Source organism: Acinonyx jubatus, chromosome X (assembly GCF_027475565.1).
Source record: "Acinonyx jubatus isolate Ajub_Pintada_27869175 chromosome X, VMU_Ajub_asm_v1.0, whole genome shotgun sequence".
In the NCBI taxonomy this organism is placed as follows: domain Eukaryota; kingdom Metazoa; phylum Chordata; class Mammalia; order Carnivora; family Felidae; genus Acinonyx; species Acinonyx jubatus.
The window spans coordinates 87391028-87406680 of NC_069389.1; the positions used below are offsets into that span (position 1 = coordinate 87391028).

The window sequence follows — 15653 nt, forward strand, 5'->3', positions numbered from 1 at the left end:
CTCCCGCTGGGTAGTGCTGGTGTCGCTCCCTACCAGCTCACGAGGGGGAAACACCCATCGATAACACCGTGATCTGGAAGGAATTTGGAGCCGGCTTCGTGCACATCTACACTACCACCGGAACTCAAGCCTGATCCTTGCCTCAGACCCGCGGCCGGGGCGGACTGTCCTATAAAGGCTGGACTCAGTCGCCAAGCCCGGATTCAGGGCTGGGCAAAAGAATGGCCCAGGCGGATCACGGGGTAGCGAGGGAGCAGCTGCGGGCAGCTGAGCTTTCCCGAGCGCGAGTTTGGAAAGACATCGGCATCAGGGCCGAAGTGTATGATTTCAAAGTCTTCCACAGTTTGCGTTTTAGTCAGAAGCCCCCACGAGACCAAGATCCTCATGATGAGGCAGGTTAAAGAAACAGACGACCGACGCTAACTCGGTTTTAACGTTTTATTGGGTAAATGATTTTAAAGATAGTAACAATAGTGTCAAAACTACTACAATATCTTTCCACAGCCATACCTTACAGACCCACGTAAACCTTCTCAAGTTTCCTTTCGCTCAGTTTTAATATTTTCAAGCTATACATGTCATATAAAATGCCCATTTCCAATAGTTTCTTCAAACTATTAAGCAATTAAATGTGGAGGGCACGAGGATCTAGTTTATACCTGGAGGGGTGTCAGGTGATCTGTGATGTCTCACGGTAATCCAAAACCAGGGGACTAGGAAGGAAGGAAAAGGAGCTACTCCAGGTAGCTTTTGCTTGTTACGAGTCTCACCACTGTATCACCAAGAACTCAGTATGCTGGTGACCGATTCAAAGTAATTTCGGGGAACATATAAAACAGTAAAATAACTTAGAAACTAGATCCAAATATTTCAAAAGTAATTGACTTCGATATACAAAAACAGTCAGAGGTGGTTACAAAAGTTTATTTTCTCAGTGCGTCTATGTACCAGCGCAGTTACTGGGTCCAGAGCAAAATAAAAGGCTTCTTTTCTTCTGAAACAGTAATAAAAAACAAGGAAAACATATCTTTGTATACAAAGGATCGATGCTGGTCTTAAGAATAATGTAATCGGAAACCCTTAAATCGAGAGGCACACAATGGGTTTCTGCTTTTAAAAAATAAAAGGAAAGTCACCAGTTTATTTCAATGGAGGAGGTGCTCGCACCACTCAAATAAACTTAATTCCATTTAACATCACTAGCAAAAATCACTTAGAAACTGTACAAAAATAAAAAAGTGAACACATTTAATCCTGCAAGGTTTTTGTAAGGACTGGAAGGCAGGCTTTTAGAGCAGCATTTGGGCATGGCTGGGGGCTTCTTTGGTTTGATCTAACACACGTTAAGAGACGGAGCCCTATTCCAGATGACAGTTTCAAATTTCCCGCACATTTGAAGACATGAAAAGAGGCCAGTATACAAACTTCCGGTGTGCTGGGCGGTGGGACTGTGTGTGCTGCGCTGAAAATCTTACAACTGCTTTACAGGGGGTTGGCGGGGGGGGGTTGTGGGGGGGGGGAAGAGCGAGCCTTGCACTTCCTCCATCAAATACACCGACCTCTTGCGGCAGGGGAGACTGAAGCGGGTAGTAGCACATTCTCGTGCAGTCAGAAGGCCACTTAATGGGGGGGAGGGGGCACAATTGTTCTCTTAGAATCTGGTACCTGGCTAACCTTGTTTAAGAACAAGAAAACCTTCCAGAAACGGAAGCCTTTTGCTACATACCAAAAAGTAAAACGCGTTACTGTTTTCCAAGAGGAAAAATACCCAGTTGCATTTAAAAACAAAAAACAGAAATGGAACTAATTAACATTTAAAAGGGGGGGCAGTGTAAACTTTGTGCTACTCAAATGAAGTTCAAGTATTACTTCCGAGCTGTTTAAAGATCGCTGACTTATACAATATTCTGGTGATAAGAGTGCAATTCACATTTGTGTTTCTGAACAAATAAACCACAACTGGCTAAAACAACCTGTGCAATCAGAATCTTCGTCTGAGTTAAAGACACATGCTACATATTTCAACATGTTCGAAGTGAATTCAAACCACATATTTGACAGCTTTGTAGTATACGACAGAGGCGAAAGGGTCTAGCGTTTGTTTGTTTGAAGCACACCATTACAGTTTGTATAACACCCTTTACAAAGCTACAAAGTCTTTTTAGTCAACAGCTAGAGACAAAAATGCACTGTGCATTAATTTGAAAACAAAAGGAGACAAAACTATCCTTTTCCCCCAAGCCATGGTGGGAAATATTGCTGACCTCGTCCTCTGAAGCCTGCAGGATGGTTATTTCTTCAGTATAACATTATTACACTGGTTTAAGAAAAATCTGTATAACATCTGCATATATCAAGAATTTTAAAAAATCTGATATGATTTTAGAGTCCGCATGACCAGTCACGTGACCTGCTCAAGATTGATTAGCACCGTTAAATACATAAACACACATATGTGTGTATGTATGTGTAAGTATATGTATATACACACACACATATGTATGTCATAGATCTTTTCTTAAAAAAAAAAACAACAACACAACAACTTCTAACCATGAGCTCACCCAGGACGAGGAGCCTGCTGAATTGATGAGATGATGGATAGGATGGGTCAATATTGGTCTATTCTGTCTTTTCAGTTTGCTTGTTTTATTTACCCCCCCCCCTTTTTTTTTTTTTTTTTTTGCAGCAGACAATAGCATTCAGCTTGTGCTCAGTTTCCCTATAAGGGCAAGAAATAAGTCTCTATTAGGTTGCCACTTGGTTTTACACTGAAAGACTAATCTGCTCCAAAATGCTCCCAAGTAGAAACGAAAGGATTCAAAATCCCTTTCAAAAGACCAACAGCTAGCTTTCTCTGACTAATCTCGATGCTCAGTGAAACCGGCTACCGAGATTGCATTTCAGGCTAACAATTGGCTTCTTAGTTAAGGCATCACAACTGAAAATGGTTATTCCAATAATGGGGGCTGTGGATGAAGGAATACCAACCAACTTCTAAGAATGCTCATCAAAAACTAAAGCGGTGTGCTTTGCCACAGCGGCAAGCAGAAGGGATTCAGGCAGTTCCCTTGCAAGCTAGAAAAGGGTTTTTGATTTCTGAACTAGCAGTCTGTCGCTTGTCACCTAAGCTCTGCCATTTTGACATACAGTGACATCTCGTAGTTTTGGACTATATATTCTGCACCATACTTCTATTCCTCATTTGACATATAGTTTCCTGTTTGAAAAAAAAAATTACACACCCACCCACACACATGCGTGGGCGCGCGCGCGCGCACACACACACACACACACACACACAGTTATTATAGTAAAGTGAAGGTAATCTTTCTCCAGAATCATCTGTCATTTTTCCTGGGGATGTCCACACGGGCTTCCTACTGATGGTAGGAAGTTCTCTTTGTATGCACCAGGGGAAGAAGACCAGCCTGGCCAACGGGCTGGGCTCTGACGACTATATCATCTCTAAATGCCATTTTTATAGGTGTGACATAACATCTTACCAACACAGTCAAGGTGTTTCTATCAGAAGTATGTAGTGCAGAAAGACTCCAGTATTGTCCCCAGGACAAACATAATCTGAAATCATGGCAATATATGAACTTTTGTTTCACTAGATTCTCTTTACTATTTTCTTTAAATAGTAGCTAGAATTGCCTCTGGCCAATCATGACTTCTTGAAACCTAAAGCTAACGAATTTAAATTAATATATCATAGACAAATGTCTCTTTTTGGTTAATTGCTCAAAATAAATTTTTTTCACCTTAAAAAAATACTTAAGAGTAAGGAATTTGTCTCATTTGCTGTTTCACATATAGAAACAATAAAATTTTATAAGAATATTTCTCTAAATTGCCTTCCCCCCCGCCCCAACTTCTCTCCTTTCCATTTAAGTAAATTCTTCTCAAAGGCACTAAATTCTGTATCTGCTCTCTTCCTGATATTTGTTGCTCTTCAAAATGATTTCTGTAGCATATTTGAAAGGCAGCTTGCACTTTCTTAAAACAGTGTTGTAGTTTTGTTTGTAAGTTGATTTTATAAAGTGATGAGGCCATCTCTTCTATGATAACCAGCAAAATAGGCATAAATGGTTTCTCACTCTCTGTGACAAGCCCTATCATGGACTTTCGAATGTTCTATACTAGAACTAAAGTTCATATATTTCAACCATGGGAAAAACACACACCTAAGGAGTGAAGATCCACACACTAAGCTCTCATAGCAAAATGAATTTTAGGCAAATTCCAGAGTCCTATACAAATACCTGAATTTGATATGAATTGCTCCCAAACTCAGCTATCAAAAATGATCTATCTCACTGAAGAAAACTAAAGAAAAACCTAAATAAAATCCTTAAAAACTGCACAATTTCTTCCATCCACAGTTGAAAGAAGGAGGGAAGAGAAGACAGAAGGGAGGAAGGAGAGACGACAGGGAGGAAGGCAAGAAGGACAGAAAGACAGAAACCTGATTGAGAGAGCAAAGCAAAATCCTACGCAATATTGCGAGGAAAGAAAACCCCAGAAGTTATATATGCTGCAAAAAAAAAAAAAATTAATGACCTAAAATAATAAAACAGAATCTTCTTAACAAATGCCATTTTCCTACCCGTTACCATGATGATCTTAACAGACAATGTCCAAGCTTCATCATGGCAACGGAAACTATCATCATAAAATGGTACAGTAAAAGAGATAGCTAGACCAAGAAGGGGTAGGGTCTCCTGGGAAGAGGTCTGCAGAGAGGCCCAGTGACTGGTTGTGCGGCTCAGTGTCAGGAATAATGGTTGTATGGCGGAAGGGGATGCCCAATGCCATTTTGGAAATGATGATGCTGGCGGTGAGCAAGGTATTCAGCATAGCTCAGGGTCATCTTTTCACTACGGTACCTGAAAAAGTCAGGGAAGAGACAAAGTTAACATCAAGAAACAGATGACATACTGCACTCAGAGCTGGAATGGACTTCAGAGATAACCTTACACAACAGGAAAAACAGAGGTCCAGAGACAAGCAAGTGACTCGCCCAATGTCACACAACTAAGTAGCAAGGCTGAGGTCAGAACCCAGGAATCCAAAGTCTGAGTCCAGCGCTCTTTTCTACTCTACCCCTCCTTGTTTGAACTGCTCCTGCTTGACCTCTCCAGTATGATACCACCCACCGTTCCCTTTCTGAAGCTCTCCCGTGTCACGGGTTCTACAATAACGCACTTGCCTGGTTCTCCACCGCCCCAGCCCCCTGTCTCGCAGACTGCTCCTTATCTCTCTATTCCTCCTGCTCCTTCCTGCCTTGTCGGACTCTGCTGTGTTTCTGCCTTCGGCTCTTTTGACCCCATGCTCTGTGCCCCCTCCATGAGCCCTACCTTTACAACTTCAACCATGACCTCTTGACAGATGATCCCAAGTCACCATCGCTGGCCATGACTTCTGCACGTGTACATTTTCGGTGACATACCGGACGTTTCTACACAGACACCCCAGGAGGCGCTTCAACTCCAGAATCAGTGCCAAAATGGGGCTCTCCTCCTGTGGTCCCTCCCTGGGTCAAAGGGATTGCCTCGGTCCTTCTTTTCTACATAAAGCCTTGACTTGTTCCTGTTCCTTACTTCTGAATGATAGTTACTAAGTCCTGTCATTTCTTGCACGGTGTTTTCTCACCTGTTTCCTCCTTTCTTCTCATCCTCCCGCCACAGCTCTTAGTAACGCTCCCATTTCACCTCCTTTGGATTGCTCCCACAGCTTCTTGGGTAGCAGTAACGCCTCCTAATTTTCCTGTTGCCTATTCCAGTCTTACACCTTCGCAAATCCACGTGCTTAAAAACCCTTCAATGGCTACTAACTGCCTGTAGAATCAGGTCTCAATTTCTTCATCTGGAACTCAAGACCCTCCGTCACATGACCCAACCCACCTTCTCGGCCGTGTTTTGCTCTAATGGCCACCTCCTTACAGATCTATTTGAAAGACCAGCCGCATCTTACTGTTGAACATTCCTCAGAACTTGCCTCGACTCACTAAATTAATCCCTCCCCCCGTCCCTCAAAGAGTCTACCCATTCTTCAAGCCCAGCCTCAAAACTATATCCCTCCTGGAATATTCCTCTTTCCCTACTGTATGATCTCATACCACCCATCACATTCTGCCTTATATTAATAATTATTCTTGTGCATGCCCTTCTATTCTCCTAGGCTGAACCCGGGGAAGGCAGAGAGGAAGGCATTTTCAAATCTGTAACTCCTCAGAGCTGAGAAAAGTCCGTTTTTAGACTACAGGCATTCAGTGTGGTTTTACAGAATTGAAACAAATGGAAACAGCAATCCATTTTCCTAAAATGTTGGGTATTTAAAAAAAAAAAAAAGTATCCCTATAATCCCACGTAGAAATGTATTTGGCATTTGTAAGTCTAGCTCAACTGTGATTTCTAGTAAGCTTTCACGGTAGACTTCTATCGCTGCCCACATCCTAAGGTTAAATTCAAATTTGAGGACTGCTTAGCAGAATCCGGGGCTTCTGCTAAGCCATTCAAAAGCTAGCCAATCGCTAATTCAGGTGACTTTCATCTATAATGTAGTTGAAAAAGGCTCAGAGGGCTTGCTCATGTAAAGCCAGAGTAATCGCAGAGAGCTAGAGATGGGAAGGATGGGTTCGTACATCATACAGGCCCTACTGCCCACCAGAGTTCACTGTATCCACCCTCAGTCCGGCCTTGCCATTCATTTCCATTCTGTTTCAGAAAAGAGAAGTAAGAGAGACCAAAGAAATCAAAGGATTATAGACATACGCATCAAAACGTCCTGGTTAGCCTTGTGCTAGAAAATGCCTTCTGTACCTGGTCAGTTTTATGGTTTTCCTGAATTCATTAGTAATCGGTGCTTTGTAGCCTCCTTTCCTCAGCAAGGAGTCTATGGTCTGAATATGGTCCCATCCTGTGGAGAGCAGACCAGATAAAACACCAGTCAAACACATGCAACAAGCACTTTCAGTTAAATACAAAACGACTTTGTAGACGGCAGCTATCAGTGTCACCAAATGCCATCATGTCCTTTGGTCCTAAAAACAATCACACAGAAGGGCTACGGTCTCCTCCTGTACGGAAGCACATCTACCATCACACACCTTAAATTCCTAGCTACCCATGATGGCCAACAACATTAGTTTGTTTGGTTTTTTTTTAATCTCAACCACAAAGACCAGAAATCTAAGAGGCTGGCCGTAACTGCTCAGTCATGTCTAGGTAGCAAACCACGGACACCGTACTCCCCTCTGACAGTGACACCTCTAAAAGGGAGGGAAAGGCCTAAATGTCATTCTGCCAAGTCAGCAGTAATTCAGACTCCCACACTAACTCATGGTAATTATTGTTCTTAATGGTATCTTCTGTGGTCAGTCAAGTGTTATTTGTGTGAAGTATTCAGAGGCATTTTTATTGGTTCTGACATGGGATGGTATACTAATATCCGAGGCCCTCTCTCTTCTGTAAGCTTTACGAAGCCAACAGAACTACAGGATTAAGACATTTTCGACAGCAACCCAAATAAATCTTCAGATAGCTGTCTTCAAATGTAACTCTCCTGTCTGGGGGATGGGGGGGCAAAGGGGGGGGGGAATCTAATGATATTAGACTTTACTGTGATGTATCTCACATTTATATGAAACAAACGTGAGAAAACCAAATGACAGATGCTTTCTGATGAGAAAAATAAGCTCCATAAGATAAAGAAATATTCATTTCAACTAACATGAGATTGGAATTCAGTAGTGGCTACAAAGGACCAGATACTACAGAGTGAAGACTTATTTTGTGTTACAGTGGTGGTTCATAAAGGTTTGTGCTACATCTGCAAAAACAAAAAAACTTTTGATTAGGAAGCGCAGAGCAGGCATATCAGACACTAATACTTCATTTAATCTCAGTGCTCCAGATCTTAATGGGAAACCTACAATGCTAATAGTAGCAAATGAGTAACAGGCAACCACCTAAGAATGAAACATTTGATACTGACAATGAACTGAGTGGCTGGCTGACTGTCAAACAAAAGGCTTGTTTGTGCCAAAAGGCTATACAGCACAATGGAATATGGGAATATGGCACTTCAAATTCGTAGCAAGCCATCGCCTAAGAATAAAAGCCAAAGTTTACAAATCTTTGCTTTTGTGAAAGTACACTGTTGTGTGTTTTTGCTATCAAACTTTAGTGCAGGGACTTGACTCCTGTGTGAGGAATTCACCAATTTCATACAGACATTGCAGTGGCAGTGATGGAAGAATCACTTCTTATGATTTGACACTGATCAATTATCAGACATAACTGCAAGGTCAGATATCGCATTGCAATTTGTATATGTGTTCAAATTCTTCACCAGATCATACGAAATAAAGTACAACAATGACCTTGCTCCTTTGCAACCTCCGGTAGGTAGGTGGCGGTGCGTTTTGATCCTTTTTCATTGATGAATTCTATTCTAATGCCATGTACACCCACCTGAAAGAAATTGGCAGTTTTATTAGTACAGTCTTCTTCATAGAAACAGAAAGAAAAAGTTATAATTTAACTCTCAAGAGAATGCAATCTTCCTTTCCCCTTGTTTTTAAAAGGGCCTATCATTTTTCTCTTTCCAAAGCCCTGACTTTGGGTGTGAGGGCCGTTATGATGGCCACAGAGACAGAAAACATTAATTTACGTGTGCCCAACATGTGTTGGGCTATGCTACTCTGTTTGGAACCGGAACACCCATTCTGGGGCTTGTATGTAGAATGAGACAGCAGATGGCAAGAATCCTGCCCCCGCTCCCAAACTGTGGCTCATGACAGTAAGGAACTAGACCAAGGAAGCTGACTCCCAAGAGACAGCAGATACACATCCTCTTTTCAGGTACAGTCGCCACTTCAGATTCAGTTCTGAAACTCGTGGGGTTGCTGACTCCCTTCCCAAACTGTTGAGTCTCTTTAAAACCTTGAGTTGTATGTAGATGAGCAAACCCAGGTGAGAGTGAAAAAAGCCAACCACCACCAGATCCGACATCATCACCCCATTCCATATGATATCTCTAAGATATATGTCATGGCTTACGGTGGGCCTGTGGCAAACCCTCACTGTCTGTCTACATCATTACCCTTACACGCTACTGCTAAATTTACGAGTGATAGGGATTTCAAATCGCTTTGGGGCAGGGCATTTTTGCAGTTTCTTATCTATTAACACAGAGACCACTATAACTCTATGTGAAGCATGAAGACTTTTGGCGATGCCTTAAGAAGAGGGGGTTCTCTGAGTGTGGGCAATTTCTGGCTAATGTTTTAAGAAAGTAATATACTTTTTCTCTGATTAGCATCTCGTCAGAAGGAATCTGTCTTTCCCCCTCATATCCTGCAGACTGGTATACAGAACTGAGGATCACGGGAGTTTCTTCTTTGTAAATGCTGATAGTAAAAATGAAATTTCAAAAGTATAACAACTCCAGTCCATTCTCCCAAACCTACAGTCACTTTAGATCAACGGTCCCCCAGGGGAGTGTAAGGTCACCCGAAGGACTGGAGGGAGGATGTAAGACCAGGAAAACATTTTTATCCAGTAAAGAGGATTCTTTTCAGAGCAGGTGAGTGAAGTCATAGACCTGGACTCTTTCCATCTATATGCATGTTGAGGTCTAGAAGAAGAGCAGGAGTCCCCGAAAACCTCTTTTGCTTGTTCTGCCCTTAGCCTGAAGTTTCCCAGTTTCTCAGGGAAGCAGAAGTCCTCTGAAAAAATCCATTTTGTTCTTTCCCCGGGGCCTCTTCACACATCCATACATTACAATCTGCCAGATCTTCTGAGAAGTTTGTTTTATGAAAGGCTATCTGTGTGGCGATTTCTTCTATTTAATATCAGTGTTCTTATGAATCTCCTTCTGCTGAAAATGCACTCAGGGCAGCTGTTTAGAAACTAACACAATAAGGCCTCCCATAACCTGTGGGAAATGACTGTGGACAGCTGAGAAGAAATATGAGGCTTAGCTATCAGGCATTTCCAGGATAAAGGACATCTACTAATCTCCCCAGTGTCTGACACGGTACTGACACAATGACAAATTTGCAACAGTTTCTGTATACGGACTTTCTGATCTGTGACTTTGAAGTCTCTTTCCTTCAACAAGATCGGCTCCGTCGTAACTTGTTTTTAAAAATATACAGCAGAAATAGTTTGTGCTCCCGTCCTTCACTGCAGTGAATCTTTGACTCAATTTATTAAAAATCTGTCATGTTAAAATGGGAAAGAATTTTGGTGTTTATTAAGGTGTCTAACCAAAACTGTGAGAGGAAGAAGAAGGTTTCGCTATTTGTGAGATGAGAGTGTTACACACAATCAGGGGTATTTAACTGGTATGGGGCGGGGGGAATGGGAGCCGTGAAGTTTATCAGAATCTCAGAAGGTTTCATGCTTCAGCAAGTATAGTTTGGAAAAAGAACAACTCTGCAGGTGATTTTTATTCTAGGTTAACTAGAAAGCCTCTAATAATCGGTTTAGCTCTGACAGATTGTGGCTGGGTATTGAAAAAAAAAAGTGATTTAGGCAAATTGGAGGTGATTTAGACACTTAAATCCTTTCTTCACAGGAGTGCATTGTGTTTTTTAACAAAAATTTCAGAGAGTTTTAAGCCTAGTAATTTAACAATTAAAGGTGATTATGACCAGCTGCATGGTGTATGAACGGTATCTCACTAAAGCTTATATATGTGTGTGTGTAGATACATTTACAGATATATATTTACATATTTTTATATATATATATATGACTATGTAAGTAGAAAGAAAGAGGTGACAGAGGTTAAGACTGAATTGGAAAGACATGCTGACCAAGATAAAAACGACTCGTTTCCTTCTGTATTTTCAGAAGGGCCCACCATTGAACTTAATGTGACCAAAAAAATAATCAAACTTCTCCCATTTAGAATTAGTACCACATTTACAATTTTTAGTTCTTTTCTGTGTTCCTAGGATTCTGAACAGTTGAAAGTATCTGTAAATTGAAATGTAAGTATGGTGGTTTTAAAGTGAACCTTTTGTGAGAAGTAACTTATTTCATAGGTAAAAAAAAAAAAAAAAAATACTCCAGAGTGACAGAAATCCAAAACCACAGTGACTCATTTCTTCAACCGTTGGAATCCAGGAGAATGGCAATAATGTTCTGACCAGAATCAAAGCATAATAGCTTTTTGTCACCTGTTGAGCAACAGCATTTTCCTTTACTCCCAGAACCACAGACGCCACCAAAGAGTCATACTGCGCAATCAAAACCGGGGAGTGGAGCATGGCCTGCTGTGGAGAATGACCGAATGTGGCCAACCCATGGAAATCAGTGGCTTTGCAAATTAATTCCTTTCGACTGCAATGAGCGTGAAAACTAATCCCGTATTGTTTTGAGGGAGGAATGTGTCACCAGCTACGACTCCAAAATGCAACCCTCATATCGTAATAATCAAACATGATATTCGTATGATAATCGAATCCTCTGTTAGACTGGAGAATCCTTCGGCCTAGCTGCATCCCAAGAGACAAAGGCTATAGTGGCAATGATCAGCTAGAGAAGAGATCAGCTCACCAGGGTACTGAGATTCCCTACACCAAACTAAAACTCTACCTCAGCGTTGTAGTTAACCTTCCGTTTCAGGGATGAATAAGGAGGTAGCACCGGGGAAACTTTATGTCACCCCTAGTACCCCTAACATACACCCAACTGCCACTGCCCGAAGTACAGCCAGGTGCACAAAAACTGGGGACTTGCAAATCGAGCCTTATGGGAGTCAAATGTTATTAGAAGGTTTGAGAAAAAAAATGCTTTCAAGGTCCATCAGCTGTGATAATGTCCTTTTAATCAAGACTGTACTTTTGCTAAGCAAAGCTATAAATCAATTCGAATGGTAGTAAATGAAATGTAGGACTTATAGATAAGAGGATATGGAATTAAACAGAGCCATATCTGTGTGTGCCGAGAGGAACATTAAGGCCAGTTCAACAGACTCCTATTGCATGCTAAAAAGAAAGTCCTATTTGTTCGGAACCGTTCCATAGCGAGTGATTTTTATTAATGCCATTATACAATCTTTCGTTTTTAACATTGCCCAGAAAGATTAAATATCAAGATTAATGTTGAGACCCTAAAATGTATCTTGATTAGTCTAGAGCTGATTATTCACCTGGCCCTGTCCTCCTTCCTCCCTTGTCCATGCCGCTATTTGTTCACTCCTCTGTCAGAGAGCATGTGGGCCCAGAGAGAGAGATACATGCAAATTAATCAATTTTGCTACGTAGCAAAAGGTTTCATAGGAGAAGAGATTATAAATAATGGCTAAAATGAAGCTTCTAGACTGTCTGCAGCTTTCATTTATCCTTGTTATCTGGTCCCTTGTTAGAAATGTGGCTTCATTTAAAACTATTATCCTCTAATGCAGCGACTCTCAACACAGGAGCATTTAAAAAGTGCCCCCTCCTACCCCATTACGACACATGTCCATATTTTGCTCCTCACAACTGCACAAAGTTCGATACACCTTAGTCTGTCTGTAAGGCAAGTGTAATCCACCAGCAGCACTACCAAAGGGCCTCACTTGTACTCGCAAGGCTGATCAGCAAGACAACAATCTGGATATGCTAAACCATAAGAAGGAGTCATCTGGCTAAAAGCATCAGTGAGCATAAAACGTGCTCTGGCTAAATCAGGTAGGCTCCATGCAAGCCGGGGATCATTTGGATCCACAAGTACCTCCACAGTCCTGACCCTCAAAGCTAAATCTGCCCCTGAACACATCCTGGCCAATAAAACCAATCACCTCCTCAGGTTCATCCTGCCTTAGCAGATGCCACAGTTAGCCCCAAATGTTGGGTCTTAGTGACCAAATGTTGGGTTTCCTTGTAACGCTATGGCCCTAACTTAGTCCACTGATTTTCAGTGCATTCACTTGAATTAAAAAAAAAAAAATATATATATATATATATATATATGTTTATTTATTTATTTATGTGTATATATTTAAAAATATATATGTATATGTGGGTATGTATATATGTATATATACATATATACATAACATGTGGGTATATATATGTGTGTGTGTGTGCATAGATATATAGATAGATATTCAGGAAGTCAAGGAATTGAAAGTGCTTTGACCATATCTTTGTTCCTGATATCATTTGGCAAAATATGCTTTGCAATTAACAAAACAGCCAGTCACTGGTCATTCACATAAGACTGACCTGCCAGGCTCAATATGCCAGTTCCATTGAACTGAATAAAAGGACTCTGTTCCCAATGAGAGAAGCTCAGGATATTTGGCACACCCTCTAACCTTTAGAGGCTGGCATCATAGGAGACACACATGCTCTTTCACAAAACAGCCCATGGTACCACGGACAGAAACAAGCACTGCATTGGACAGCCCATGGGTCTGACCCAGAGTCTCGAGTTTCTTATATTCTTGGGAGAAAAAAAGCCATATGCGGTATTTCTCCTAAAAGCCCCAAAACCACAATGCCACACATTCCACTCTTTCCCTTATAGCCCTACAGAGGCTTCTGGACACCTCCAGCTCAGCCTTCTGAAGACAGTGACTCTTCCTTCTCCCAGTGAAAACAAATTCACCGTAAAAAAGGAAAATATTCCATTATTCTTGGTCCTACTTTATGTGTATCATCTTGAATAATTCTCACTGGGGCAGGAAAAATTAAGATTTTAATCATAAAGGCTGATGATGATTTGTACAAATCCTAATGAATCACTTTCCTCAATCCTGATCCTAAAAACAACAAAAAAAGTAGATGACACATTATCCAGATCTGCGCATCAAATCCTCAGAGTTGTGAATCTGCACTACTTCAATCCACCCACCAATTTCAGAAGTACGTCTGAAATTTGGAAGGTGCCATCTGATTAATAATGAACGCTTAAAAATTGTTAGCAATTAACACTTCAGAGTCTGGCCAAATCATACATCTTAAAAATAGCATTGTTGCAAATCATTTTTTTTAACTCAGTTTTACTTCTGTAAACCTCAACAATCATAAACATGGATTTGTTTTTCCTGTTTATAAAAAGAGTACACACATATTACCGGGGAGGGGGGGAAATCTCTTTAGGAAGGTACAAAAGAGAAAACAAAGATGTTCTGCAATCCTAGGACCACCTAGGAACAACTCTTGCCTTAGTGACTTGAAAAATAATGTCCTGGGGTGCCTGGGTGGCTCAGTCAGTTAAGCATCCGACTTCAGCTCAGGTCATGATCTCACGGTTTGTGAGTTCAAGCCCCGCGTTGGGCTCTGTGCTGACACCTGGGAGCCAGGAGCCTGCTTCAGATTCTGTGTCTCCCTCTCTCTCTGCCCCTCCCCTGCTCCCCCCCCCCTCTCTCTCTCTCTCTCTCTGTGTGTGTGTCTCTCTCAGAAATAAACATCAAAAGAATTTTAAAAAAGAAAGAAAGAAAAATAATGTTCTGAACCAACTAAGACAACATCATGGACTAACCTGTTAGGCCGTTTTTTATTTTATTTTTTATATTTTTTAATTTACATCCAAGTTAGTTAGCATATGGTGCAACAATGATTTCAGGAGTAGATTCTTTAGTGCCCCTTACCCATTTAGCCCATCCCCCCTCCCACAACCCCTCCAGCAACCCTCTATTTGTCTCTTATGTTTTGTCCCCCTCCCTGTTTTTATATTATTTTTGCTTCCCTTCCCATATGTTCTTCTGTTCTGTGTCTTAAAGTCCTCATATGAGTGAAATCATATGATATTTGTCTTTCTCTAAGTTCGCTTAGCATAATACCCTCTAGTTCCATCCACGTACTTGCAAATGGCAAGATTTCATTCTTTTTGGTTGCTGAGTGATATTCCATTGGATATGTATACTAGCCTGTTAGACCATTTTTAATCCATCAGTTGACCCATGTCTATAGCTGCCCTTGTTTTCAAATCTCCTTTAAGTGAGATGCTTTTAGAAATGGAAGAAATACTAGAAAAGTTGGTCAAAAAGGATAAGCGATTGCAAAGCTATCATTCGGGCACAAGTAACCTTTTAATATATTCTACCCTGAAAACTCTGCTTTGTCGTCAACCTCACCTGAAGTTATTTTTTTTTACTGTTATTTTGTGAAAGCAACCACAAAGGTCTCCTTGACCAAAATGCATATGTACTGCTCGTTTCTAAAATCCCTGCAAATTAGTCACCTGTAGATTTAGAAATTAGTTCAGTCTCCATGGACTGATTCTTGGCTTTCACAGAGCTTACCAAAGGACCAATTAGTGCCAATTTTGATTCCTGTAGGAGCCTCGGACATCTTGTCTATCAGGAATGCAAGCCTGCCAATTTATTTCACAAAAGCCACTGAAAAATCTGATAACATTTATTTTAACTAATAACAGACACACAGCTCTAAAATACCTGAGCTAGCTAATAATCACCCCCATGAACTTTTAAAGAATTAGCTAAGATTTTAAATAAAGCATGGCTAATGAGGAGGTGCTTTGAAAAGCTGTGGAGCCAAACATGTTTATAGATCATGTGCAATGAAAGAAACTGTTCTTAAGGTTTTGCAGACATGCAGTGACAGCTCAGTGTACAAGTAAGGAAAAAAAAAACCAATTCTCTGTAATGATTAATTATAATGAGCATTCCTTAAAAATTGA

The 15653-nt window shown here is 41.0% G+C and overlaps 1 protein-coding gene across 2 annotated transcripts in view; it reads right to left on the reverse strand.

Moving 5' to 3' along the window:
• Nucleotides 1–424: 424 nt before the first annotated feature.
• The window catches only part of AMMECR1 (AMMECR nuclear protein 1), a 112059-nt gene continuing 96830 nt past the window's right edge, over nucleotides 425–15653 (reverse strand). For both annotated transcript variants that reach the window (XM_027054967.2, XM_027054968.2), the window contains 3 exons: nucleotides 8390–8480; nucleotides 6828–6924; nucleotides 425–4892 (listed from right to left, as the gene is read on the reverse strand). In XM_027054967.2, the coding sequence (XP_026910768.1) occupies nucleotides 4778–4892; nucleotides 6828–6924; nucleotides 8390–8480 (303 nt within the window). In that variant the 3' untranslated portion in view covers nucleotides 425–4777. The remainder of the gene's footprint in view (nucleotides 4893–6827; nucleotides 6925–8389; nucleotides 8481–15653) is intronic.